Source organism: Neomonachus schauinslandi, chromosome 7 (assembly GCF_002201575.2).
Source record: "Neomonachus schauinslandi chromosome 7, ASM220157v2, whole genome shotgun sequence".
NCBI classification, from domain to species: domain Eukaryota; kingdom Metazoa; phylum Chordata; class Mammalia; order Carnivora; family Phocidae; genus Neomonachus; species Neomonachus schauinslandi.
In genome coordinates this window covers 16,278,921-16,304,440 of record NC_058409.1, presented here as the reverse complement: position 1 = coordinate 16,304,440, position 25,520 = coordinate 16,278,921, and the positions used below count along the sequence as shown (strand labels likewise).

Below are 25,520 nucleotides of genomic sequence, written 5' to 3'. Positions count from 1 at the left end.
TCTCTCTCTCACACACACACACACACATATACACACACAGCCTCTTTTTTTCTCTCTCTCTCCTTCCTATTTAGGTATCTATAGTGAGCTGCTGATGAGCAAGCCCATCCACCTCTGTGAGAGATTCCTGTTGACTCACTCCTTTTTACTTGGCCTGGGCTGAGGAGGGGGAGCACTTTCCCCCTTTACAATGGAAGGCCCTCAGGCTTATCACTAACCACTCCTCAGTCCATCAGATTTGAACATAGTGTTAGGTGGCCGCTCAGCTGATGGTCGTGCTGAACCATGTGGTCACCTCCTCAAAGCCCAGGACAGGCATCTGGGCCTTAATTGTCTTGGGCACTCTTCAGAATGAAGGAGACAAGATACCTCTTTGTCATCCTTTGAATCACGGGGGAAAACTCCAAGGCAACAAAGTCCCCATCCAACATCCTGTTCCCTGTTACACTAGCTAGACTCTGCCTGGAAGTGGACACGTTTTTGCAAATGAAAAATTCTATGTTGGCAGCAAAAACACAGACAATAATTTAGGAAGGACAGTTTACTGATTTATGCAACTGCCAAGAGATATTGGCTTTGCTATCCCACTTGGGAAATGGGGTGACTAAGCGTGCTAGCTGCTGGCTGTGGGGGCTGCTTGTGTTATTGCTCAGGGATGTGGGTGAGAATTTGAGGGAGCCTTCTGTCTTCTCTGAATCCAGGCCATATGTTTAGAGCCTTTCTCTGAGTTCATTTGGTGGGGGACGGGAGCGGGGGGTAATGGGTAATGATGGTCTGTTGTCATTTCTGGGTGTTCATGGTGGCCATAACACAGACAGGCAGGAAATAGTTTTCTACCCTTCGGGTGTACTTGTTATACCATCATGAACCAAAACCCCTGCGCCAGAGATATCTTACAGTGCGGAAGACTGTTTTCCCGTTTGGTGGGGTCAGACTTCTGTGGGCCAAAACCCCCAGAAGCCTGGGGAATGTCTCCTCCAGACAGCTGATAGGCAGACCCCAGCTCTTCCTCTACTATTGGCTTCCATGTTTCAAAAGGCAGCTTTTTAGAAGGGGAAAGAAATCGACACACATGAGACATTACGTAATACATGAATGAAAGTCCCATAATGTCACAGAGTGTCTCTCAATGACACCGTGTCCCAGTAGCAGGGCTTTCATCCCAGCATGGAACATCTGTTGCATCCTTGAACCCCTAAAATTAAGTCCTCTCAGGGTGCCTGGGGGGCTCAGTCGGGTAAGGGTCCAAATCTCGACCTCAGCTCAGATCCTGATCTCAGGGTTGCGAGTTCAAGCCCCGTGTTGGGCTCCATGGTGGACCTGGAGCTTACCTTAAAAAAAAAATAAAATGAAGTCCTCTCAAAAATCTGCTGCCTCTAGGAGGCAGTTGCTCTACTAATGACCTTGTCCTTCCAAAGCGAACCTGAGCAGTGCGTTCTGTTGGCCTGCAGCCCTTACCCACAGCTGCAGAAGTATCTCTAGCTCTGTCTGTTCTCTGTGGAGTAGGAAGTGTTCTCTTACCCTCTGCTCTGTGCCTTGCCTCAGAGAAACAGCCACTGGGACATACACCACGATTCAGTGCCTCAAAGCCTGTCCTCGCTTAAAGGAACCCCAGGAAGCTTACTGCACAAAGAAGGGAGAGCAAGAAATGTTGCTTTTCTTCAGACTCTTACATTCGACAGCAAGCTTCTCCTGTCAGGCAGAAATTCAGTCTGTCATCCCCGGGGTTCCCCACTGCACATACAAAATGTTGTGCAAAGGTGTTTGGGTTCTTACATGAAGCCAATATTTGGGGAGGGCTTGCGAGGTTTTGCCCTTCCTGGTCACTCATAAGTTGTCCATCATCCAAGCCTCCGGGGTCTCTGGACTTCTAGTGAGTTTGCTGATTCTGTGTCAAATTAGGGGCATAAAAACTTGTGCCAAGGGTGATAAATGGGGGCCTATGGTGTCCCTTTCCTGGGGATCCCACAGAGCTAGTCCCTGCTTCTGCCCTTCCTGAAGGTTCTGCCAAGGAGTGGAACGGGGTTCCGCAGCACACTGTCCTTCAGTCCTCTCCTTCCCACTTGGAGATGATCTCTTCTCCTTTCTGGACTCCCGTCCTTTCTCTGCCCTTCAGGAATACCCATTAGAAGCACCTTTCTGAATTTAGGCCAGAGGTAAATCCAGTGAGGTTGGAAGAAGCTTTGGTTGGCTCCTGTAGTGTTGTTGCTGTTGTTGTTTGCTTTTTAGCTGAAATTAATAATAAGCATTTATTTTTTTTTAAGATTTGATTGATTGATTGATTGATTTGAGAGAGAGAGCAAGAGAACAAGCAATGGGAAGGGGCAGAGGGAGAAGCAGACTCCCTGCTGAGCAGGAAGTCAGAGGACCCTGGGATCATGACCTAAACCAAAGGCAGCTGCTTCCCCAAAGGAGCCACCCAGGTGCCCCAGTAACCAGCATTTAAAAATCAGATGGGTGAGGCACCTGGGTGGCTCTGTCGGTTAAGTGTCTGACTCTTGATTTAGGCTCAGGTCATGATCTCAGGGTCGTGAGATTGAGGCCCGCATTGGGCTACGTACTGAACCAACTCCCTCTGCCCTTCCTCTTGCTCTCTTTCTCTCTTTCAAAATAAATAAATAATGAAAATCAAAGGAGTTCACATTAAAACCTATAATTCTAGCTTCTTATGGAAATCTAGAAAGCCTGGCTTTTCCTAGCTGGCCATAAGCAGCCGGGCAGAGAAGGGCTGTCCTTTGGGCAAGAGCCAGGGAGAGACACTGTTTTGGGAGGATATCACCCCTCGAACATAAATATAGGCCAAGGTGAGGAATATGAAAAAGCTGGTTTTCTTTGCAGAACCAAAAAAGAAACAAATGACAAAATGATACATCTGTCCACATCAACTATCAAAATGGCTCCCGCATTCAGAGATTTCGTCATGGCACGAGCTTCTCACTGAAGTAATGCCAATGAGTCTTCACAAACACCTATTAACCCTGTTTCACAGATGGGAAAACTGAGGTTCAGAGAAAAGCGATGGGGCCAAATCACAAAGTGGAACTTGGAACATAGGTCGGTATGGCTCTTCACTACTGGGCTAGCCTGCCTCTCTTGCCATGGACATTAGTGACCCTTCTTCGGGTGAGTAAGGGCACCCAAATTCAGTGCCAGGTTTAATGATATCAGATTCCGGGTTGAAAGTCCAATCATGTTGATGCTGAGTGAGTAGGACTCCACTCTCCCTCCCTCTGCCAGAAGGAGGGAGGTCAGGGTCTGGAAGGTCAGGGTCTGGACCATGCTCTTAGACATTGCAGCTATTCCGTAAATGTGCTCATGTTGTTACTTCTGATAGCTTATCTGAAATTGTACTAAGTGCATGTGTGTGTGAGTGTATATGTGTGTGTGTGTGTGTTTAGTGAGAAGGGGAAAGAAGAGGGAAAGGACAGAGGCAGGAGAACATAGCTGCTGATCTTTCCTGTCTTGGGCCATAAATGTTGCTGGAAAGATAAGAAACTAGAGACTTACTATAACTAAAGTGTTTTTCAAAATGTAACATAGCTTCAGAAAAAGAAAGACTTAACATGAGTCAAAATCCTTTTTTTGTTCTGGGTTTTTTGTTTTTCTGTGGGTTTTTTTTTTTGGTAGAAATCCATAGAAACAAAAGTTTACCTGATAGGATAAGCTTTTAGGTGGACAATTTGAATCTGCATGTTTATAATGAAACTCACCTTGTCTATTAGACAAAATTTGTATATCTTATTAGCATTTACATCAGTAAATTTAGGCTAAAATATGATGATTTATGCTAGAACTGAAGTTACTACTGTTTAATATCACACATGAAAAAATTAGATTATAGAATAACAGATAAAGAGGATATAGATGCTGGTGGACTTATAATTCAATGTCTAGGTGGGATATATGGGAAATTTTATGACATTAACTTTGTACAGTATGTAAAAAAAAGAACCAACTAAGTTGATGACTTCAGAAGCTGTGATATGATTTTGAGAGTAATAGTGTTGTTCAGCGGAGTCCAGATAAAAGGAACTGTATGAAAATTTTACTATGTGAAAAAGTTTCTTAGTTAATTTTAATGGTTTGTCAGATTTTTCTTCTCTGATTTGAAATTATTTTCTGACATTCAGTGATGGTTTACAATCCAGCTTTTCAGCCTGAAATGTCGTAAAACAAAACAATGAGGCGTCTTGATGGCAATTTCTTAATTCTTGTACAGCTACTAACTTAAGGTCTGTTACTGTTTATACAAAAAGATAATAACTAAATGGCATTTACTACGTTTAAGTCCTGAACTAAGAAATTATGTATACTACTACTGTAGAGCTGAAATTGAGGCTCAGAGAGGTAAAGTGATTTGTCGATGGTCACCTACCATGTAAATGGTAGAATTAGGTCCCAAACTCTGACTTCCAGGGTTTTTTTTTGCTTTGGAGATCCTTGGTCTCATTGCTTTAGCCTCCTTTTTTTTTTTTTTTTTTAATTTTTATTTGCGAGGGAGAGAATGAGAGAGAGCACGAGAGGGAGGAGGGTCAGAGGGAGAAGCAGACTCCCTGCTGAGCAGGGAGCCCGATGTGGGACTCGATGTGGGACTCGATCCCGAGGCTCCAGGATCATGACCTGAGCCGAAGGCAGTCGCTTAACCAACTGAGCCACCCAGGCGCCCGCTTTAGCCTCCTTTTGTCTAGGGTTTAACTAGTGTTTTACACCATAAGAAGCTTGTATTTGGCTTGCTGTTGTTGATCTGTTTGCTGATCTCAAGTATTGTCAATCTGGACATCTTCATTAGACTGCTCAACAGGTGATATGTTAAATAATGACATTGGTCTTGTATGAACAAAATTTAGACTGTGGTAAACTCCACAGGATACATGACCAATTTCTTTAAGAAAGAGTTTCAAGGGAAAAAAAAAGAAGTGAGTACCTCTACATGAAAAGACACAAAAGGCAGATCAACCAGACACACTGTGGTTTGGAACCTCTTTGGATCCTGATTTGCACGAAACAATGGAAAAATATTAGACAATCAGGGAAATTTGAACAGTGTACAGTTAAGGGTTTTAAAGAATTATTTTTAATTTTTTAGGTAAAATACTGCAATTGAGATTAAGTAATATATCGAGATATTCCGTTTTAGAGGTACATATTGAAAGAGATGAGTTGATACGATGTTAGGGACTTCCTCCAAATTAACGGAGCAGAGGAAGATTGGTCTTTAATAGGTAATTGTTGAAGCCGTGTTTTGGGTACTTGCTGGTTCACGGTATTATTCTATATCTACTTCTGAGTCTGTTTGACATCTTACACAAAAGAATGCATTGTTCAACGATGAACCCAAAGTAGATCATTACTTTGGTTTTATATTGCATAATGCTCATCTCAGGCAGCTCTGAAGGGGATGGAAAGGGTCTTAGAAGTCGTGTAACCCAATGTGCACATCCTTCTCCTTCCCTTTTGGGCACAAATGGGGGTGGGGGGGGAATTGTTTTTTCCTCCTTACTCACCCCCTCTACCCCGCCCGAGGTCCAGTTTCAAGCTACATAACCTCCAAAGGATTTCTAATCTTCCCTAAAATAAAGCCTGAAGGTTTGGGGGGCGGGGGAATGCCTTGTTTAATTTGGGTCTTGATTGTGCTAATTACTTACGCTGTAGTGGGGGGCCCTAGAACCTGTAGTTTTAATTTCCCTGCCCACGTGACAATGTTTTTGTTTCAGGGTAATTTCTAAAGTACAGGAAATTCTCGGAGAGTTTACGTCACCGCCAGCAGTTACAGTAATTACCGTAGTGACGCCACTTGTTTTCCAAAACGTGAACGATTGCGCGGCGGCGCGAGTCTTAGGGATTTTTCAGTTCAGACTTAAGTCGTTATGAAATCACTCTGTGATTTAGTTTTTAAGCAGTCGTGACGCTGGGGATCTGAACGGAGCAAGTGTGTGTGTGTGTGTGTGTGTGTGTGTGTGAGCAAGTGTGTGTGTGTGTGTGTGTGTGTGTGTGTGTGTGTGTGTGTGTGTGTTCTCCATCTCCATTCCTGTATTTCCCAGGTTGTGTCTGGGGGGAGGAGAAGCAGAGAATACACCACATTCACCCTCCTACGGGCCCTGCAGGAAGCGTCTGCGGCAGTAGTGCGCCTGCGCAGTCGGGCCTCGCCAAGGCGCCCGCCTTCCCCCGTCCGGCTAGCAGGGGGCGCTGTGAGGCAATGGACTCGTCTTCTCCCTAGGGCTCTGGAACATAGCATAAAAGGGCAGGAGGCGAAGCAGGCGGAGGGGCGTTCTATCCGCGACTGCCCTGGTCTCTATCACCCTTTGTCCTCCAGCTTTCCCCCCGGCACTGGGCCTGCGGGCCTGGTTGCTAGGCGGAAGCGGGGCGCGGCGGCTGCCGCGGCGGCTGCCCGGGCGTTTGAAAAGCGGCAACTCAGGCGGCAAAAGGTCCTCCGGAGGCGGGCTCGCCTCTCCCTGCGGACGGGCCGGGCGGCCGAGCAGGCGCGCGGCCTTTGCCTTGAGTCGGGGCAGGGCTAGGGCTGGGCTGGCGGCCCGGGGCCGGGGAGTGCGGCGCGGTGCAGGCAGCCGCAGGCCCGGGCCGCGCAGCGGGGTCCCGGCGTCGGGAGCCGTGGGCGGGCGGTGGGAGCCCCGCCGGGAGCCCGCCTTGTGGTCGCGGGCCTGCCGCATCTCACCCGGGTCCCTCTTCCCCCAAGCAGACCCCGCCTGCGGGCCGCCCACCGCGACCATGGTCTCCAAGTCCGACCAGCTGCTCATCGTCGTGTCCATCCTAGAAGGTGAGCGGCCCGGGGCTTGCTTTTGCAACTGTTGCTTGCCGAGTTGTACCAGAGTGGCGTGCGACCGAGGCTTGGTTAGTCTTAAGAACCTTTGTCATCTTTGCTTTTGCGCTCCCCCCGGACTTGTTCACAGTTGTAGTTAGTAAGGTCTGTTAGGCGATTGATTTAAAAACCTCTCAAGGGAGCGTGAGAGCTATTAGGGATAGGTGGTATTTAGCGTGCGGAGCCGGAGCCCCAGGGAATGTAGGAGAAACGATTTCCATCAGAAGCAGCATGTCGATGACTTTTATATGTGAGCCGAGTGTGCCTGCAAAGCACGTTCTGTTCAGCGGCCTCCCGGTGATCGCATTTGTGAGAACTTTGCTTCGAGTCGAATACAGATTTCCTGCAGTCTGAAGTATTGCGGAGGCCATTCCCTTTACAAGCTTTGATAGGGGCCTTAAAGGGCTAGAGTCGTCAAGACGGTCTCTTGTACGTGCCTTGAGGTTCCGTTGGTTGAATAAGTGACATTTGTTTATTGGAGGCTCTTTGAGTGTCAGGCACTGTGCTGGGAATGGAAGAAGACAAGAGCCCTAGTCCTGAAAGCTCAGGGTATAGCATGAAGAATGTGTATAATTCATCAGGGTGTGGAGGAAGGAAAGACAAGCTCTGGGGACGATTTCCCAGCGGAGGGGACATTGATTTGGGTCCTAAGGGATGATGAGGTCTGTGTCAAGGGAAAAAAGGAAGGGAGGGCTTTCCATGTAAAGGGAAGAGCAAAGAGCACTTAAGGTATGGAAAAGCAAGGCATAGTCTGCAATTGCTTAAATTCACTGGGGTTGGAGAGTAGGTGGCAGAAAGTGGGGGCATAGGAATTGGTAGGTAGAGTGAGGATAGGTTATGAGTAAGGTGACAACAGTCATCTTGAGTGGGCCAGAGGAATGGCTGGCTTTTTTTTTTTTTTTTTTTTAAACCACCTAGTGGAGGTATTTTGTGGAGGCCTGGCACTATTTGGGGGATGAGAGGGAATGAGGTGTAATGAGTTTTGGAACAGAAAACTGACCAGAAGCTGTAAAATGTTGGGGTATTTTTAACTGTTATTTTACTGATGGTTTAAAGACAGAGGATTGAAATCCCCTTGTAATTTGGTTAATAAAAGCTTTTGGGCTTGGTACTTGCTCCCTGTAGAATAGCAGCAAACCAAAATACAAGGCACTCCTTTTCCCCTCAGGCATGTTATTAGGCTTCTGTCTTCTTGGGGAGATCAGATTCATCTGCAGGACACACTATGTTGGAATGCTTTCTAATATTAAAAATACTGGATGTGGGCCGTAAATATAGGTTTTGGGGGTGAGTGGGGATTATGGCTTAAGGGCTGTGAGTGGTAAGTAAGGATGGAAGAAAGTCCTTGCTGGCAGTTAGATAACCCAAGCCAGTGAGGGAGGATTAAGCATGGTGGATAGAATGGTGAAGAGGCCTGCAAGATGCCCAGGGTCAAGGGAGGTAACATTGAGGAATAATCTGGTAAGATAAGCTTGTGTAGCTGGACTGAATAGACCTTGGAGGATTTTGAAAGCCAAGGAGTTTAAATTTAATGTTCTAAAAAAGAGGGAGGCAGCCAGTATTCCTAAGCAGGAGAGCATCATTTGCAAGTTTAGTAGAGGTGTGCAGGGAAGGGAATCTGGATTCAGGGATGTCAGTTAGGTGTTGCCACAAACGTGACTAACCCTGGAGTGTGGACCTCCCTGCAAACCGTCTCCTTTTGTTTGTGTTTCCATTCATCGTAACCATGTTGTTGCCTCAAGCCCAGAACCTGAGAGTCCTCATCTTCCTGGGTTCCTTCTCCATCCCAACCTTCCAAATGGTCACCGAGTATTGTTGGTTTTATTTTTAAAATAATACTAGGGGCTTCATGTAAACTTATGAATGAAAATTTTTCCACTGTGAGCGTGCTGCTTTGAGGCCCTCTAATCTATTGTTATCTTTTCAGTAGTCTGTTTGGTGAATGGTTTATTTTTTTCCTTTTCAGAGAATATCTACTGCTCACATTATTCTCTAGGGTAATCTTTGGAAATGCAAATCTAATTGTCTTAAAATCCTTCAGTGTCCTAAAGGATAAGGTCTATACTTTTTAGAACAGGATTCATGGCCCTTTATGACAGACTGCTTGCCTACCTTTTCAGCTTGGTCTCCTCTCCTGCCCTATGTTCCTATGTTACCAGCTCTTTAGTTTTATTGAGCTGTTTGCGGTTTCTTGCCTGCACCTCTAGAAATGCCCTTTATTCAAAAGAAAATGATATTTCTACCATGAGCAAAACTGGGGCTATTTGCCGGATTCTAAGGATGAAAAAGACAAGGTTTCTTTTTTCTAAGTATTGTCTTTGGAATGAGGCAGGCACCTGTTTGTTCCAGTACATATTCTCTCTTCTCGGGCCAATTGGAGCTTATAGTTTAGGGTAGTGGGACTGAATATAAAGGGGTTTTTTTGACATCGATGAAATTCATTTGGGGAAGCCGGTGATCTTTCAGAGCAGCTCAAAACGATGTCCAGAAAGAGGCCTTTGTGATTGCTAGTTGGGAGAGCCGTGCGCTATGTAGTAGGACTACTAAGTGGGGAGTTTCAAATGAGTGCTTTAGGTTGAAAGTCACAGGATGGCAATCGAGATCTCCCCGAGCCCTTCCTTACAAAGTGGCTGTGTCAGGGTGAGTGGCAGCTGGGATGTATTTATTTAACAGGGGTGAACGCTCGTCTCACCAAAATGCCCCTCACCTGACCTGTAAACAGGTGGATGGTAAGATTCTTGTTCTTTAGTTCTTGAGCTTCCTGTACCCTGTGTCTTCAGTTTGTCTTTCCACTAGACCCTCAGTTCCTTCAGGGCAAGTACTCTGTTTTACTCTTTTTGCATCCCATTGTTTGACATGATTAATACCTGACTGCTGTACCTTCAGGAACCAGTGAAGGAATGGAGTCAGGCAGTACCAAATTTGATAACTTACAAAATTGTCCTTGAGATTTGAATGAATGAATGAATACATGTGTCTGCTTTTCTCTGGCTAAATTGCTGAGTATTCTTGACTGTGTTAACAGGAAAATTAAGATGCAGGTTGATGGGTTTTTGCTAATTTGATTATTTCCCGACTCTCTGGATGACTTCCCTGTTCTATATTAGTAGCCGCTATAGTAAGATCTAAAATTGGTGGGAGTCACGCTTTTAATTGTTTAATTCTAAATGTCACTGAGATCGTTGCTGCTCAAAGGGTGACTCAAGGACAACAGCACTGACATCACGTGGGCAGTGCAGCCTCTCAGGCCCACCCTAGACCTAGTGAACTAGAATCCACATTTTAACAGGATCCCCAGATGATTCTTGCATGTTAATCTTTGAGCAGCACTAATTTACAACTTGTATTTGTATGTGTGAGTACGTGTTAGTAGGTAGGTAGTGGAATATATGAGTCAACCAGATGCAGATCAGTTTTTAAACCACGTGCTAAAAGATCATGTTTGATTTTTATATACGTCTGATTAACCTGTATAGTCTTTTATTCCAGGTCGCCATTTTCCCAAGCGTCCAAAGCATATGCTTGTAGTAGAAGCAAAGTTTGATGGAGAACAGTTGGCTACTGACCCTGTGGACCATACCGACCAGCCAGAATTTGCTACCGAGTTAGCCTGGGAGATCGACAGGAAAGCCCTCCATCAGCACAGGTAATTGTTATTTTTCAGTTCCTTCTGCTCTATTTTTTAGGTTCCTAGAGACGAATAAATTTATGTCTTACTACATTAGAGTAACAATGATAATATTTGTTGAGCGGTTTTGTAATGTGTCAGGAGATTTTCAAAATACTTGGCAGTAATAATTCACTTGAGCATCAGAACAACCCTGTGAAGTGGGTGTTAGGATGTCCCCCCAGGTACAGGTGAGGAAACTGAGGCCTAAGAAGGGAAGTAACTTGTCATAAGACGGTCAGCTGGATATGGTCGAGCCCAGCCACTTGAGCTCTAGAGCCTCAGTTTCTAACCACTGCACCTACCTTTTTTTTTTTTTCCCCCGTGATGTCTGAGAGACTAGATAGTCTAGAAGGGAATAGATATCCTAGAAGGGCTGTAATGATGCTTACCCAATATTAAGTAAGGGTTGGAATTCATTGTAATTTCTATTACTTCGTTTATTATATACTTAACCTGGCTTGCCAAGGATATATAGAGACATGTATATAGTAATTACATAAGAGATTCTTTCTAATTAATTTTATACTTGATTTTGGACATAAAAACACTTGGTGTCAGTACATAAAACAGGCTTAAAGTTAGAACGTCTTATTTCATGAACTCAGATGATTAGAAACAGGCAAGAGCACGGATACTTGTATTTTAAAAAGCATTGAAAATACTCTTTTTCTGGGAAACACAAAATCACTTCATTCATTGCTGTGACTTAGGACTAGAGCAAATAAAATTACAAAGTTAAAAAATGAATGTCAGGGGAAAATTCTTTTTTTCTATGGCTAAATCAGTCCATGGATTTGTCTGGGGATTTGAAAGGGTAATAAATTCTTAGAGTAGATCAGAATTTTGTTTTCAGTGACTTCTGGAATAGTTGTGATTTTTATGCTAAGTCTTAAGTTTATTTCATTATGTTAGTGACAAAAAGAGCTTTAAGCATATATGTGTATTTGTGGTTTTATGTGTGTGTGACAGTATAAGGAAAGCATTTTGAAATCAATCTTGAGGATTCATGGTAGTTTTTTACTTTAAAAGAGTTCTGTATATTATAGAAGCTTGAAAAACACTGCCCTGGAGCATCGCTTCTCAGATGGGAGAGACCAAGATTTTTGACGTGGTTTGAATATTACTTGGTATAAAGATAAATAGGCATAATTAATAGTTGATGTCAACTGAAGAATTTTTCAGAAAATACAGAATAGTTTTCGGTTATCCAACAAGATTATAATTGTCCTGATAGTAGTGCACAGCTTTTTCAAAGCGAACAGAACATCCGCTCAATATTAAGCAGGAGCTACTTTATCTCTAATGTAAATTGTTACCTTGCAGGTTGCAACGTACTCCAATCAAACTGCAGTGTTTTGCCTTGGATCCTGTGTCTTCAGCCAAGGAAACTATAGGTTACATTGTTCTAGACTTAAGAACTGCTCAAGAAACAAAGCAGGTACTAGCCTTTTGAGTTTTAATACTGATTCTGTTAGTTGACGATTTTTAGCAGATACCAGATTGCTGGAAAGGAGGTGGAATACTGGACCTGAAAGGTCGGGGGACGGGGGGTTGGTTTGAGCCAGTATGGCAGTTCTTATGTTTCAGTCCCTTCTTTGACCTGGAACTGTCTTTCTCAAAGAAAATTCTCTCTGAGCTCAAACATCCGGTCACGTTGCTGTTACCTGGAGCTTGGCACGTTCACCTGCCGAGCTTTGTTTTAGCGATAAGCCGTAAGCTTCCTGCAGTGTTGCTCACTTCGGTGCATGGTCCCCATTCCTCTTCCAGGCGTGCAGGCTAGAAGTCCAGGAGTCCTTCTCCACCCCTCCCTCTTCAGCCTCCACAGCCACCCTTTTCTAGGTGCTTTCGGGCCTCCAGCCGCCCCTTCCTGATCCAGCTACTCTTCTACATTCTCACCGTCCTTTCTTAACTTGGCTGTGGTAGTAGTCTTCTGATCACTTTCTCTGCGTCCTGTTCCTTGTGCTCCTCGTGTCGTCATCAGAGTGAGTGCACTTACTGCAACGTGCTCAGATGACCGAAGCAGTAGGCACCCCCCCTCCGCCCCCCATGGACACACACGCACACAAAGAAGGAAAAAGAATTCAGGGTCTTGAATCCTAGGTTAGTGCTTTCTGTCACTGAAAATGTCTCTTCCATCTTTTTAAAATCTCTTCTAACCTTTTCTTATGTTACTTTGGAAATGCTTCAGTTCAATTTTTGTTAATAACTTTCTTTTGTCACCACTCTCTTAAGAGAAGAAAGTAAACACACACACACACACACACGTCTTTTGAAGTCCTTTATTCTTGATTGGAATCCTAAATTAGGTTTCTGTGAAGAAAACGGATCTGTTACCAACATTTTCGCTGCTGGTAGCCATGATATTTACAAATGAGCCAGTTAGCTTAGCCTGAATTTGGAATCCTTTGAAAGAAACTGAAATTTTAAAATGTTTTAAAAGAGGATCTGTTTCTCCTCCCTCCTTGGGTGTGCCTCAGCTCTCTGCACTCAGGTTCTGAAAAAGGTTTTCTTTCTTGAGTCTTGGCCCCGCAACCATGATTGTGGCCCTGATGTTTCACGTAACTAGCTTTACTACAACTTGAGCAAGACACTTCTGCAGTGGCTTTAGTTACAGAGAAGGTAAATTCTCTTAGGGGGAGGATACCTGAGAGGAGGTCATGCCTGTAAATGCTCTTGACATTCCCTCCCCGCCCCCCACCCTGGTCCCACCCCGGGTCCTATATGACGCTTTGTCATCATAGTTGTTTTTTATCTGTATCGTTGTTAAGAAGAAATGTTTCAGAATCAAGAGTTTTAGGAAAGCCAGATGTTGTCTTGCTTTTTCTCTCCTGTGTATTAGCAGAAATATTTGAATTGGTGAGTAGAATACATGAAGTTCAAAATAAATTGATTCTCCGTAAATGACCATAAACACGGAAAAACCCAGATTTGTTTTTCTAAGTTATGTAACGGAAAGATAGATAATAAATTTTCTGAGTCGCTGAAACTCATTCTCAGGCTCCTACTTAAAGTGACAAAATATCTATGATAAAAAATACAGCAAGAGACTCTTGAGTTTTTGCTTTTTAAAAAAAACCTTGGGTGTGGATTTTGTTAAAGGCTGTGGCCTAGTTTGTCCTGTTTTACTTATCCCACGTAACTTGATACAAAACGGCAGCTTTTGGTTTTGATCTGTATAGGCACTGGTTTCTATGGCTTTAGGTAGTAGTGGGCAGAGTAAGAACGCTCTCTCCATGAATTACAGTGGTGCCCCTGCAGGAATGAAATCCGTGGCCCTGGGCCATCATAGTGCAGGCTGGCTTGAGTAGTAGAATTTCTCAGAATTACTGTGGTGAGGATGTTGAGGTCATTTAGGATGCTTGATGCTGTGACAAAGTCTTTATATTTCAGTCAGGTGTGTGGTTCATAACCCAGAACTCAACCTCAGGTCTCTGCTTTAGTATTTTGTTAGTGTTGTTGTTGTTTTTTTTTTGTTGTTGTTAACAATAGCTTTCCTTTACCCTCATTTGATACATGCAGAACAAAGCAGAAATGGGGGCAGGCAGCAAAGGTATGCCAGAAAAAGTGAAAAATGAAGGGTAGGGAAAAGGAAGATAGGTAGTCTAAACTTCTTGTTTTTTTCAAGAGGAAGTTCAGTTAGCTTCCTAAGCAGGATTAAATTCTTTGGAGGAAAATGTGAAAAATATTTTAAAAGAGGAGAAAGTACTGAGGAACTACAGGAGATATATTTGGAACCTTATAGGACATTGCCCACTCTCGTTGATTTCCTATTAATTATTAAGGTGGTTTTGTTTTGTTTTACTCTTCAGGCTCCAAAATGGTACCAGCTGTTGAGTAATAAATACACCAAGTTCAAGGCTGAGATACTGATAAGCATTGCTTTGGAAACAGATACAAAGGCCCCAGTGGATAGTTTTAAAGCCAAAGGAGCCCCACCTCGAGATGGAAAAGGTTTGTGCATCGTCTCAAAGGACATTCTCTGAAAAGTTGTAACTCTGGACTGGGACTTGAGGAACGGTGAGCGGTATGATAGGGAAACACACACAGAAGTGTGAACTGATTTTACTCGAGTGCATCAGACACACATTGTGAGATTGTTACACATGAAACACCTGCTGCTCTAAGCTCTTGTTTACAAAACCGAGAAATAGAACAAGATACTCTTTCCTTTGGTGTATAACAGAAGAAAGCAGAAGTTTGTTTTCTTAAAAATGGATATTTAGGAAAATTTTCTTCCTAGGATGAGTGCACTATTCTCTTTTCCCTCACCTCTGAACAGCACCTTCATATTTTTTATGCTCTGCTCACAAGCGTAGATAGATACCCTCTGTCGCCATACAAGGCTATTCTAATACCATTGCTCTATTCCCTGCGCTGCGCCTTTCATCCCTGTGACTGACTCGTTCTGTAACTGGAAGCCTCTACCTCCCACTCTCCTTCATTCAGTTTGCCCTCCCCCCCTTCCCCCACCCCCACCCCCCGGCAACCATCAGTTTGTTCTCTCTGTATTTATAGTTATGATTCTGCTAGGAATATATTTGGCATCATCTGCCAACAAAGACAGTTTTATGTCTTTATTCCTGCTCGGCATGCCTTTGTTTCCTTTGTTTATCTTACCTCATTAGCCAGGACTTGCAGTATGATACTGAAGAACACTGATGAACGGGGATATCTTTGCCTTGTTCCTGTAGGCTTTTTGTGGACGTTCTTCGTCAAGTTGAGGAAGTTATTCTCTGTTTGTAGTTTGCTTAGGGTGTTTTATCATTACTGAGTGTTGGATTTTATCACATGCTTTTTCTGCATCTTTTGATGCCATCGTGTGGTTTTTCTTTAGCCTGTTGTGATGTGATGGATCATAGTAACAGATTTTCCAATGTTGAACTAGCCTTGCATACCTGAACAAAATTGCATTTGGTTGTGGTATATAGTTCTTTTCATACATAGTTGGATTCAGTCGACTAGTATTTTGTTGAGAATCTGTGCATGTATGTTAATAAGAGGTAGTGGTCTGTTGTTTTCTTTTTGTGTAATGTCTTGGTCTGGTTTTGACATTGGGGTAATGCTGGCCTCATAGAGTGAGTTAGGGATTATTACCTCTGCTTCTATTGTCTGAGAAAGGTGACAGAGAATTGGTATATCTTCCTTGAATGTTTGCTAGAATTCACCAGTGAAGTCATCAGGGTCTGGTGCTTTCTGTTTTGTAAAGTTATTGATTCAATTTCATTAAAAGATACAGGCCTATTCAGATTGTATGAGTTTTGGCAGACTTTGTCTTTCAAGGGAATTGGTCCATTTCATAGAGGTTATCAAATTTGTGTGTGTAAAGTTGTTCTCATAGTATTCCTTCAGTATCCTTTTAATGTTGGTGGAATCTGTAGTGATGTCCCTTCTTTTATTTCTGAAAATAATTTGCGTTTTCTCTCCTTTTCTCTTAGTAACATTGGCTAAATGCTTAATGGTTTGATTGATGTTTTTGGAGAGCCAGCTTTTCGTTTCTTTGATTTTTTTCCATTGATTTCCTGTTTCAGTTTCATTGATTTAAGCTCCAGTTTTTATTGTTTCTCTCCCTCTGCTGGCTTTGAACTTAATTTGCAAAAATTTGCTGCTCTTTTTCTATTTTCCTGAGATAGAAGCTTCGATTTTTGTGTTGTTTTGCTTTTTAGTATGCCTTGTAATTTTTTGTTGAAAGGTGGAGACGATACACTGGGTAAAAAGAAAATAGGCCTTTAGTAACCTAGAGGTAAAGTGTCGGGGGAGGGGAACCTTCTCGCAGTCCTGTGACCGAGTCTGTCTTTGGGTGAGCCTGTGTGCCGGTACCGTTCCGGTTTGTCCGATTGTAGATGTCGGGTGTACGTCTTCGGCGTGAATATCACAGAAGCAGTGCTCTGTTGTTCTCATTTCATCTTTGCAGGTGGCATACAGTTTGGACTTGTCCCATTACTGATGATACGATGATACTCATTTTGGTTACTTGATTAAGGTGTAGTGTGTATCTGTTCTCAACTGTAAATTCTTTTTTCCTTATTTGAATATTTTGTGACTCATTATTAAAAAATTGTGAAAATACTCATTCCTTATCAAACCTTCAATTTACTTATATTGTATAAGTTTGGACTTAAGAGTGTTCTCTTTTTTGGGCACCTGGGTGGCTCAGTTGGTTAAGCAACTGCCTTCGGCTCAGGTCATGATCCTGGAGTCCCAGGATCGAGTCCTGCATTGGGCTCCCTGCTCAGCGGGGAGTCTGCTTCTCCCTCCGACCCTCCTCCCTCTCATGCTCTCTCTCTCTCATTCTCTCTCTCAAATAAATAAAATCTTAATAAAAAAAAAAAAAGAGTGTTCTCTTTTGTTCAATGGGTTAAAATATTTATCATTGTTTGTCCCAGATTTGTGTGAGGAGAGCCCCTTCAGGCTGCTTCTGTTTCCTTTAGCCTGTCTCTATAATTCTTGCAGCTTTTTCTTGGTTTCTGGCATAGGAAGATGGTACAGGCTGGTGGTGTTCTTTCCTATCTCAGCCCTGGATTCAGTTGTTTGTTTAGGGAGCCCTGCTTCCTTTTAGCCGAGAAAGATGCTTAGGAGTCAAGGTCCAGGTGCAAGGTATGCCAGTTGCTATTGGGGTGTTCTGCTCCCGTGGCCTTCCAGTGAAAATAGTGAGGGAATTGGTGCATGTATACACACACACACACACACATGAACTTGGATATATATACACACACCGGCCACCATTACATATATACCTTTATATCTCTGTCTATCCATACATTTAGTGGACAGTGCACATTTACGCTGACACCTTCAGTCTTTCCAGTCTTACACAAGGTTTATCCTGGTTGGTGTCCGTTTCCAAGCCTGTAACTCCCTGACACCAGGAGACCTGTCAGAGTCACTCTTTTCCCTTCTAAGCTCTGCTGACCTTACTATTTTGTGGCTGTCTTTATTAAGGTGATTGTCAGATGTTATGTAAGGGCTTTACTTTCATTGTTTAATTTGATCTTCTAAACAACGTTATAAAAGCTTTGCAGAACAAAAAATGGAAAGAGAAAGAAATCATATTTCAAAAACCAGTTTCCGCCCTAAAACTGGTAAATGGCTCCCCCCCCCAAAAAAAACAAAACAAAACAAAACTGGTAAATGGCAGAATTGGGATTGGAATCTTGGTCTGTGTTACTGGAGCATCTGTGCACTTAACTGTTATGCTATATTTAGCCAGGGCTGCAGGAAGTTCATTTCTTCAGGGTTAGCCCTGCGTGCTGCCCCTCTCCCCCAGCCCTCCTTCAGAGTCCAAGCTGTCCTTTCAGCAGCCTGACTGCTTAGGGAAACGTTTGGTTTTACACTCCTTTTCAAGCCAAAGGTACAGTTTCTCAGGCTGCAAAATAGGAATCTGGAGAGGATTGCTTATTGATGGGGGATGCATGTATCTGAGGTGTGCGTTATATCCCTTCTCTTCTCTAAATTGTTTCATGCTTTCCTCTTAATCTTGGACAACTACCCCAGCGTTTGATTGTGGCATGCAGGAAGGCTGTGTGATCGGGCCTTTGCCCCACGTCTTCCTGCGTGTCAGTTCTCACCCGGTGATCCAGCACACCACGCCCCCCTCACCTCTCCTACCATGTACTTTCTCTTCCCAGGCTTTGTAGTTCACTTCCTTCTGCCCGGAACACTGTTTTCTACTCCCTTATTCTCTGTTCATTCACCTTTCTCTTCTTACCACACTGGGCTGGTGTTTCAGTTCCCAGTTTAGATTCACTTCCTTCGGGAAACCTATGGTGCCTCTTCTCTGCGGTTTATTCAATTTTAAAATGTTACCGTATTTCAAAATAGAAAGAAAATGGTGGTTAAATAAGATTTCTTGGCAGAGTGTGTTAATAAAAAAAAAAAGGAAACCTTACTGAGATACTAACTATATCCATGAAAACTGCCAAGCAAAATACAAAGCATAACCAGCTTTCAAAGTCTTACAGTGGTTTATGGCAAACTGTAATGTAGTTTAATTGTGGTTTTCCCCGTAAAGTAGCTGCCAGCCTATCTGGACTTGAGCCCAAGGACATCGTGGCGGTCCTGAATGAGGAAGGAGGTTACCATCAGATCGGACCAGCAGAGCATTGCACTGACCCCTTTGTTATGTCGGTGACCATAGCGTTTGCCACCCAGCTGGAGCAGGTGAGACTTTCCCTCTGATTAGTGATGCACAGAGAACTGCAAGCATTGATTTTCATATTAAAATTTGCCTTTTAGGTATTAAAAAGATTTGTAGGTGGACTTTTTTTACTTTAAAAAAATGGAGAAAAATGTTTTCCCTGCAGAAAGTATTTCTGCTTTAAGAAAAAATAGTAAATTGGTATGATTTTAGTAGTAAGAGGAATAAAAATTAAAATCTCTTAGGATTTAGAAGAAAGACTGTCCTTAAACACTGTTTCCCACTGTGTGGCATTGTTAAGGACTGGTCTGAAAGGATTTTTTTACAAAGTATTGAAAAAGCGACTTTTTGGAGAATTGTCCAATGTTGGGAACACTTGGTGTCAGTCCTACTTCAATAGGTATCATCTGAGGTTAGATTTTACCTTATTTATAAACTAACACATTTGCCAATTACTGCTTCGGGGATGGTGCCAGGAGACAGAAGCTTTTTGGGTCAGAGACAAAGGACTGTACTACTCTCAGCACAGCACACAGCATCCACGTCTGCATACCGCCTGCCGTCGCCTTTACCTCGTGTCCCAAGGGTGGCACAGGGGGCCAGTGGCCACCCCACACGGAGTGGGTTTGTATCGCAGCTGAGGGACTAGACCACTTGCACTGTAAACAGTTCTGGTCTCTCTCCAGGAAGACACTCAATCCTTAAGTTACCAGCTGCACAAGCAACCCGGGGAGGTAGCCTGGCGGAGAGTGGTTTGGGCCTTGCGATCTCGGTGTCCTCAGCAAGAGGTGCAGGGACACTCCGGGCCCATGCCAGCATTAATGAGCTGTTACTCCGTCGTCTTTCTCAGGACCGAGCCCAGTTTTCTCAACATTTTGGTGGCCTATAGCAGCTGAAATAAATTAATAATTTCAAAAATAGAGAATATGGCTTATGACTTAAATTTTATCGTACGATTACCTTTCTTAGAGCTACAAAGCTCCCACACAGTCTACATTTATAAGTGAAGTAAGTACCTGTTAGTGACCATGCAGTGGTCACTTCCAAGTGACTTGAAAGAGTATCAGGTAATGATTTTTCTCAGGAAATATTTATAATTTTGTCATACCAATTTCATGCTTTTGCCTTTCCCCATCAGTTTCTCTCTTTTTCTTCAGAAAGCCCTGCTTATGGATTGCCCTGCCCTAGTATGCCATTCTGGCTGGGGGAAGGTCAGATGTCCACTGTCGTCATTAACCACATCAGGGTACTTGTTAGATAATGAGGCTACTATATTTTTACTGTGTTATTAAGTCGATGCGAGGCACTTTACATTACCACTTTATTTGTAATTTTTTTCAACTCTCTAGGGAGGTATAATTGTTCCTCATCTTTACTGTGTGTCCTGTTCTGTGAAATAGGCATTATGCTAACTAATGTGTTTAGTCCTCTCACAACTTTAGGGGATTATTATTTTCATTTTCAAGATCAGGAAACCATTTCTTAGGAAGGTTTTACAGCTAAGTAAATGGCCTACGTATTTCTGGACATAGAGTCACTTCCCTTACTCTCTTGTTCCAGTTTTATGCTCTCTTCCCTCTTACCCAGTTTTGGAGTAAGATAGATGTGCGTGGGGCTCACTTTCTCACTGCTTACTCACTGCTTACTAGCTGACTTCTTCAACTTAGGCAGCGTAACCTTTCTGAGGCTTGAGTTTTCTCAGTAGTAGAGTGGTGATAATACCACCTTTCCATATAAGGATGAGGGATGAGATAACATAACCAAAATGTCTACCATGTAGTTTGTATGAGTGAAGCTACATTTGTACATTAAAAGCTTGTTGGGAGTAATTGACCTATTGAATCCACAACTAAAACTAAAACAGTTCTTAGTAATACAAGGTGACTTACTGGGACCAGTCACTCAGTTTAGTTTTTAAAAACTCAAAAACCAGATTGATAACTGGCTGTTGGGCGCCTGGGTGGCTCAGTTGGTTAAGCGACTGCCTTCGGCTCAGGTCGTGATCCTGGAGTCCCGGGATCGAGTCCCGCATCGGACTCCCTGCTCGGCGGGGGGTCTGCTTCTCCCTCTGACCCTCCCCCCTCTCATGTGCTCTCTGTCTCTCATTCTCTCTCTCTCAAATAAATAAATAAAATCTTTAAAAAAAAAGAATGATAACTGGCTGTTGGCTCTCTCTGCTAAAAAGGAAGCCAATAGGTCTCTCTAAAGAGTAAACCGAATTACCATGGAACCCAGCAATGTCAATGCTAGGTGTGAATCAAAAGAACTGAAAACAAGTGTTCAAGTAAAAACGTGGACAGGAATGTACATAGCAGTATTCAGTCTCCAAACGGTGGCAACCCAGATGTCCATCAGTGGATGAATGGAGAAACCAAACGCATAGCTGTACAAGGGAATATTATGTGACTGTAACGGAAAGGGGTACTGACAGGTGTGTAGTGTGGGCAGACGTTGAATGCATGCCAAGTGAAAGAAGCCAGACACATAAGGTCACATGATGTGTGATTGCATTTATATGAAATATGCTAGCATAGGTGAATCCATAGAGAGCCAGAGCAGATTTGTGGTTTCCTGGGGCTGGAGGAAGCGGGGAATGGAGACTGCTTCATGGTTGCGGTGCTAGTCCTGGGCATGATGAGAGTGTCCTGGAGCCAGATGTGGAGACCAGCGCTCGCACGGCCTTGTGAATGTATTCAGTGTTCCTGAGGCACTCACACTTTTAAATGGTTAAAATGGTACATTTTCTGTTAGGTGTATTTTACAGTAACTAAAAAACACAAAAAATTGAGCCAATAGTCTATTCATCTTTTGATATTGTTTAATATTTATTGTTTGCTTTTTTCATTATTTATAGACAAGCCAAGGGTTTTGTAAATTAGCCATTTAGTGTTTTCCTCAAACTAGTGAAAGGTAGTGTGAGAAAGCATCAAGCAACAAATAAAGCTAAGAAAAAATACCTTTTCAGATGCACATCAGTGACTTAGGTCAACTTAGGTCAACATGATGCTATCATGTTGTAGAATGGAGGAATGAGTTAGGAGAAGGAAGACTGGATGGTGATAATCTTGCATTACTCCTTTTCTTAAATACTGACTGTTGAGGGTTAAAAAAAAAACAAAACCTTCCAAATACAAAGATGTTAAAGGATTTTGAAAAGAATCTTTTCTTGGTGGGAATTAAAATTAAATATACTATGAGATACTTAAGGGCCATCTTAATTCTTAAAATTTTTATTGCTTTCTGATTATGGAAGAAACCAAAGGAAAAAGGTCTTGTCTAATTAAACTCAGAAATAATCCCTGGTAAGGATACTATATTTTTGCCTCAGGCAGAAATTTTCCCATGCATGTAACAGCTGACTGTGCTGGGTGGTGGAGTTGTACAATTGAACATGTATTCTCTCTTTCAATCCTTCCAAGAACCCTAAAAGAAATGGAGGTACAGAGTGATAGAATAATTTGTCCAAAGCTTCACAGTAAGCCATTGATGGAACCAGGATTGGGGGCTTAATCCAGAGTCTGCTCTTAACAACTGTAGGTGTATAAATGCTGGCTCTCTCTAGATAAATTACTTGATTAAGACCTACTGAAACACAGCTTAACGTATGGGGTTAAAGTAAACATTTACTTCACATACAAACATATACTTTATATGAAACACTAGCTATTGAGTATCTACTGTATTACTTTACACAAAATAAATGACTTGGATATTTACTGTATACTGAATATGGGGCTGTTTTATTCTAAAAAGTGGTTAATTCTTTTCACGAACTCTACAAGCTGTACTGTAATTCTGCTTGGCCTAACACTATGTCTTAGATAACTGTCATGTCAGGATATCGTTATTGAGCAGCCCTGTTGTATGATAACTAGAATATGTTTAGACCATCTTTTTTTTTTTTTTTTTTAAAGATTTTTTATTTATTTATCTGAGAGAGAATGGGAGACAGAGAGCATGAGAGGGGGAGGGTCAGAGGGAGAAGCAGACTCCCTGCCGAGCAGGGAGCCCGATGCGGGACTCGATCCCGGGACTCCAGGATCACGACCTGAGCTGAAGGCAGTCGCCCAACCAACTGAGCCACCCAGGCGCCCTGTTTAGACCATCTTATATTGATGAATACAACAACTGTTTTTTAACAACGTGCTAGTGAACGCTTAGAGTCTATTAGATATTTTATGGGCCATATGTGGCCATGAAACTATGAGCTTTGAGAAATAACACTCCTATTAAAGGAAATATCCTTTTGCAACTGTTAATTTATAGGTTTCCCGGTTTTGACAGAGTGGCTAGAAAGTGCTTTTCTCAAAGGCCTGGACTAAGGTGTTACAGTTAATAGCTTGGATTACAGTTGTTTAAAACCCTCCTCTTATGAAGAGGGTGGCAGAGTAAGAATAAGATGGAATAAGGTATATGGAAATAAAGCTCAGTTTAAAATACTTGACCAGTTTCTTCTAAAAGAACTTTCATGTACTTGTTCATGGATCAGTTGAATGAAAAGTAAACTTGAAAACAACAGAAATCTCTAAAAATAATGGTAGTCTCTGGGCTTTTCTAAGGTAAACCTTGAAAAATTAAACCAGTCATTTGGTTGTAATTTTTCAATTTAGAAATTTTGAGTGAATAATTTTAAGACTTAGAAATAAAAAAATCAGCATTTTAGCAAATATCTTGCAATTCGTCAGACATGCATAAGTATGTATAGTAGTTCACACATTAATACTCTTTTCTTTTTCCTTAAATGTTTAGTTAATTCCGTGTACCATGAAACTTCCAGAAAGACAGGCTGAGTTTTTCTTTTACTATTCTTTGCTGGGAAACGATGTTACAAATGAACCCTTCAATGATTTAATCAACCCGAACTTTGAGCCAGAGAGAGCGTCTGTTCGAATACGTAGCAGCATAGAAATTCTTCGTGTTTACCTGGCTCTTCAGTCTAAACTACAGGTAAGTATTGCAGAAAAAAAAAGTTTTTTTTATTAGAGATTTTTTTTTTTAAGCTTCAGAGAGGTACCTAAACTTTTATTTCAGTAATGAAGATCATCTTTCTGTCACATCTTTTAATTTTTTAGGAATTACCCTGACTTGTAAAGGCCTAGCATAACTGTTACTTCAGACTTTTAGGAGATCTTCTTTACCTAGTTATTATGAAAAGAGGTGTATCACTTGTCAGGCTTTATAATAAAAAAATTGACCTGGAATCTAAAGCTGTGGGCTCAGGGAAAATTTCATCATTAATTAGTGGGCATAGTAGCTGTACACACACAGATCACATGATGGATTTCAGAATTTATACACGTTACTGCTATTAAAAGCAAAGAAATAACACAACTTCCTAAAGCCTGCCCTTGAATTGAGTACTTTTGTAAAGTAATTTTTTATTGGACTCTCCTTCAAAGTACCTTACCTAGTGAGAATGACTGTTTTATTTTTTATTACAATTGCTTTTAATCAGACTGAGATGGGATAGTGAAATAAAGGATTAGGTCGTCATTTGTTTAACGTGATCAGTCATGAGATTTGGCTTGCAAAGTTGGGTGGGAGGTGGGCAGGGGCATCAAGAAATTATAGTAGAAGTAGGGGGTACCTGGGTGGCTCAGTTGGTTAAGCATTTGCCTCTTGATTTCAGCTCAGGGCATGATGGCGGGGTTGTGGATCGAGCCCCGCGTGGGACTCCACACTCAGCAGGGAGTCTGCTTGATGTTCTCTCTCTTCTCCTTCTGCTCCTCTTCCCCTACCCCGTGCCCTGTACACACAGTCTCTCTCTCTCTCTCAAATAAATTTTAAAAAAGAAATTATAGTAGAACTAAATTTTGGAGGTGGTTTTGTTAAACCCAAGAGACTAAATAGCGAAATACTGTATAAAATGATGAACTGCTTTTTTTTTTTTTTTTTGCTGCATTTCATCTTTTCACATAGTTTTTAGCTTTCTAAACCTCTTGAATTTTTTTCTATTTCTAACATACCAGTCTTTACTGAAGTAATGATTTCTTTCTTAGTTTAATTCTTGTGGACATTTAAGTCCTAAAAATCCTTTCTCTTCAGCACACCAACAACATCATACCTAATAACATTAAAACTAAGTGATAGGTCATTGCCGACATTAGAACTAAAATAGTTTCATGTTGTGATTGCGTATCGTGAATGTGAATGCCATGTTTGCCCGTACAGTAAGGTAAAATCCTAGAGTAAGGTGTAAAAAAAAAAAAAAAAAAAGTTTATAGCACATACCTGAACAGCCATTTTTTTCCTGTGGTTTTCTTTCTTTTTTTTTTTCTTGATTTTATTTATTTGACAGAGAGAGAGCACAAGCAGGGGGAGTGGCAAGCAGAGGGAGAAGGAGAGGGAACCCTCCAACGGGGCTTGATCCCCGGATCCTGCGATGATGAACTGAACCAAGGGCAGATACTTAACTGTGACTGAGCCACCCAGGTGCCCCCCTGCTTTTTTTGTAGTTTCAAAAGGGGGTAATGTTGAAGTTTTGATTAGATATCAGTGATAAACAGTACAGTCCACCTGAGAGGTATTCTATTTTACCTTGTACTGGTAAACACTGTTTCATATATAAAATCTGAAAAGCAAGAAAAGAGAAAGAAACACTAAAGATGGTTTATGGGTGAATAAAAATTATTTCAGGGTCTTTAGAGGCTGGATCTACTAACTTTTTTTTTTTTGTTTTAGAATTGTGTTTAAATTGGGGTGCCTGGGTGGCTCAGTCAGTTGAGCGTCTGCCTTCAGCTCAGGTCATGGTCCCAGGGTCCTGGGATCGAGCCCCACATCGGGCTCCCTGCTCAGCGGGAAGCCTGCTTCTCCCTCTCCCACTCCCCCTGCTTGTGTTCCCTCTCTTGCTGTGTCTCTCTCTGTCAAATAAATAAATAAAATCTTAAAAAAAAAAAACAAAA

The 25,520-nt window shown here is 42.3% G+C and overlaps 1 protein-coding gene across 2 annotated transcripts in view; it reads left to right on the top strand.

Annotated features, from left to right (window-relative positions):
* Positions 1-6,686: 6,686 nt before the first annotated feature.
* CEP120 (centrosomal protein 120) overlaps positions 6,687-25,520 on the top strand; it is a 63,977-nt gene continuing 45,143 nt past the window's right edge. For both annotated transcript variants that reach the window (XM_044916724.1, XM_044916723.1), the window contains exons 1-6: positions 6,687-6,772; positions 10,304-10,460; positions 11,808-11,922; positions 14,294-14,435; positions 18,493-18,641; positions 23,368-23,565. In XM_044916724.1, the coding sequence (XP_044772659.1) occupies positions 6,724-6,772; positions 10,304-10,460; positions 11,808-11,922; positions 14,294-14,435; positions 18,493-18,641; positions 23,368-23,565 (810 nt within the window). In that variant the 5' untranslated portion in view covers positions 6,687-6,723. The remainder of the gene's footprint in view (positions 6,773-10,303; positions 10,461-11,807; positions 11,923-14,293; positions 14,436-18,492; positions 18,642-23,367; positions 23,566-25,520) is intronic.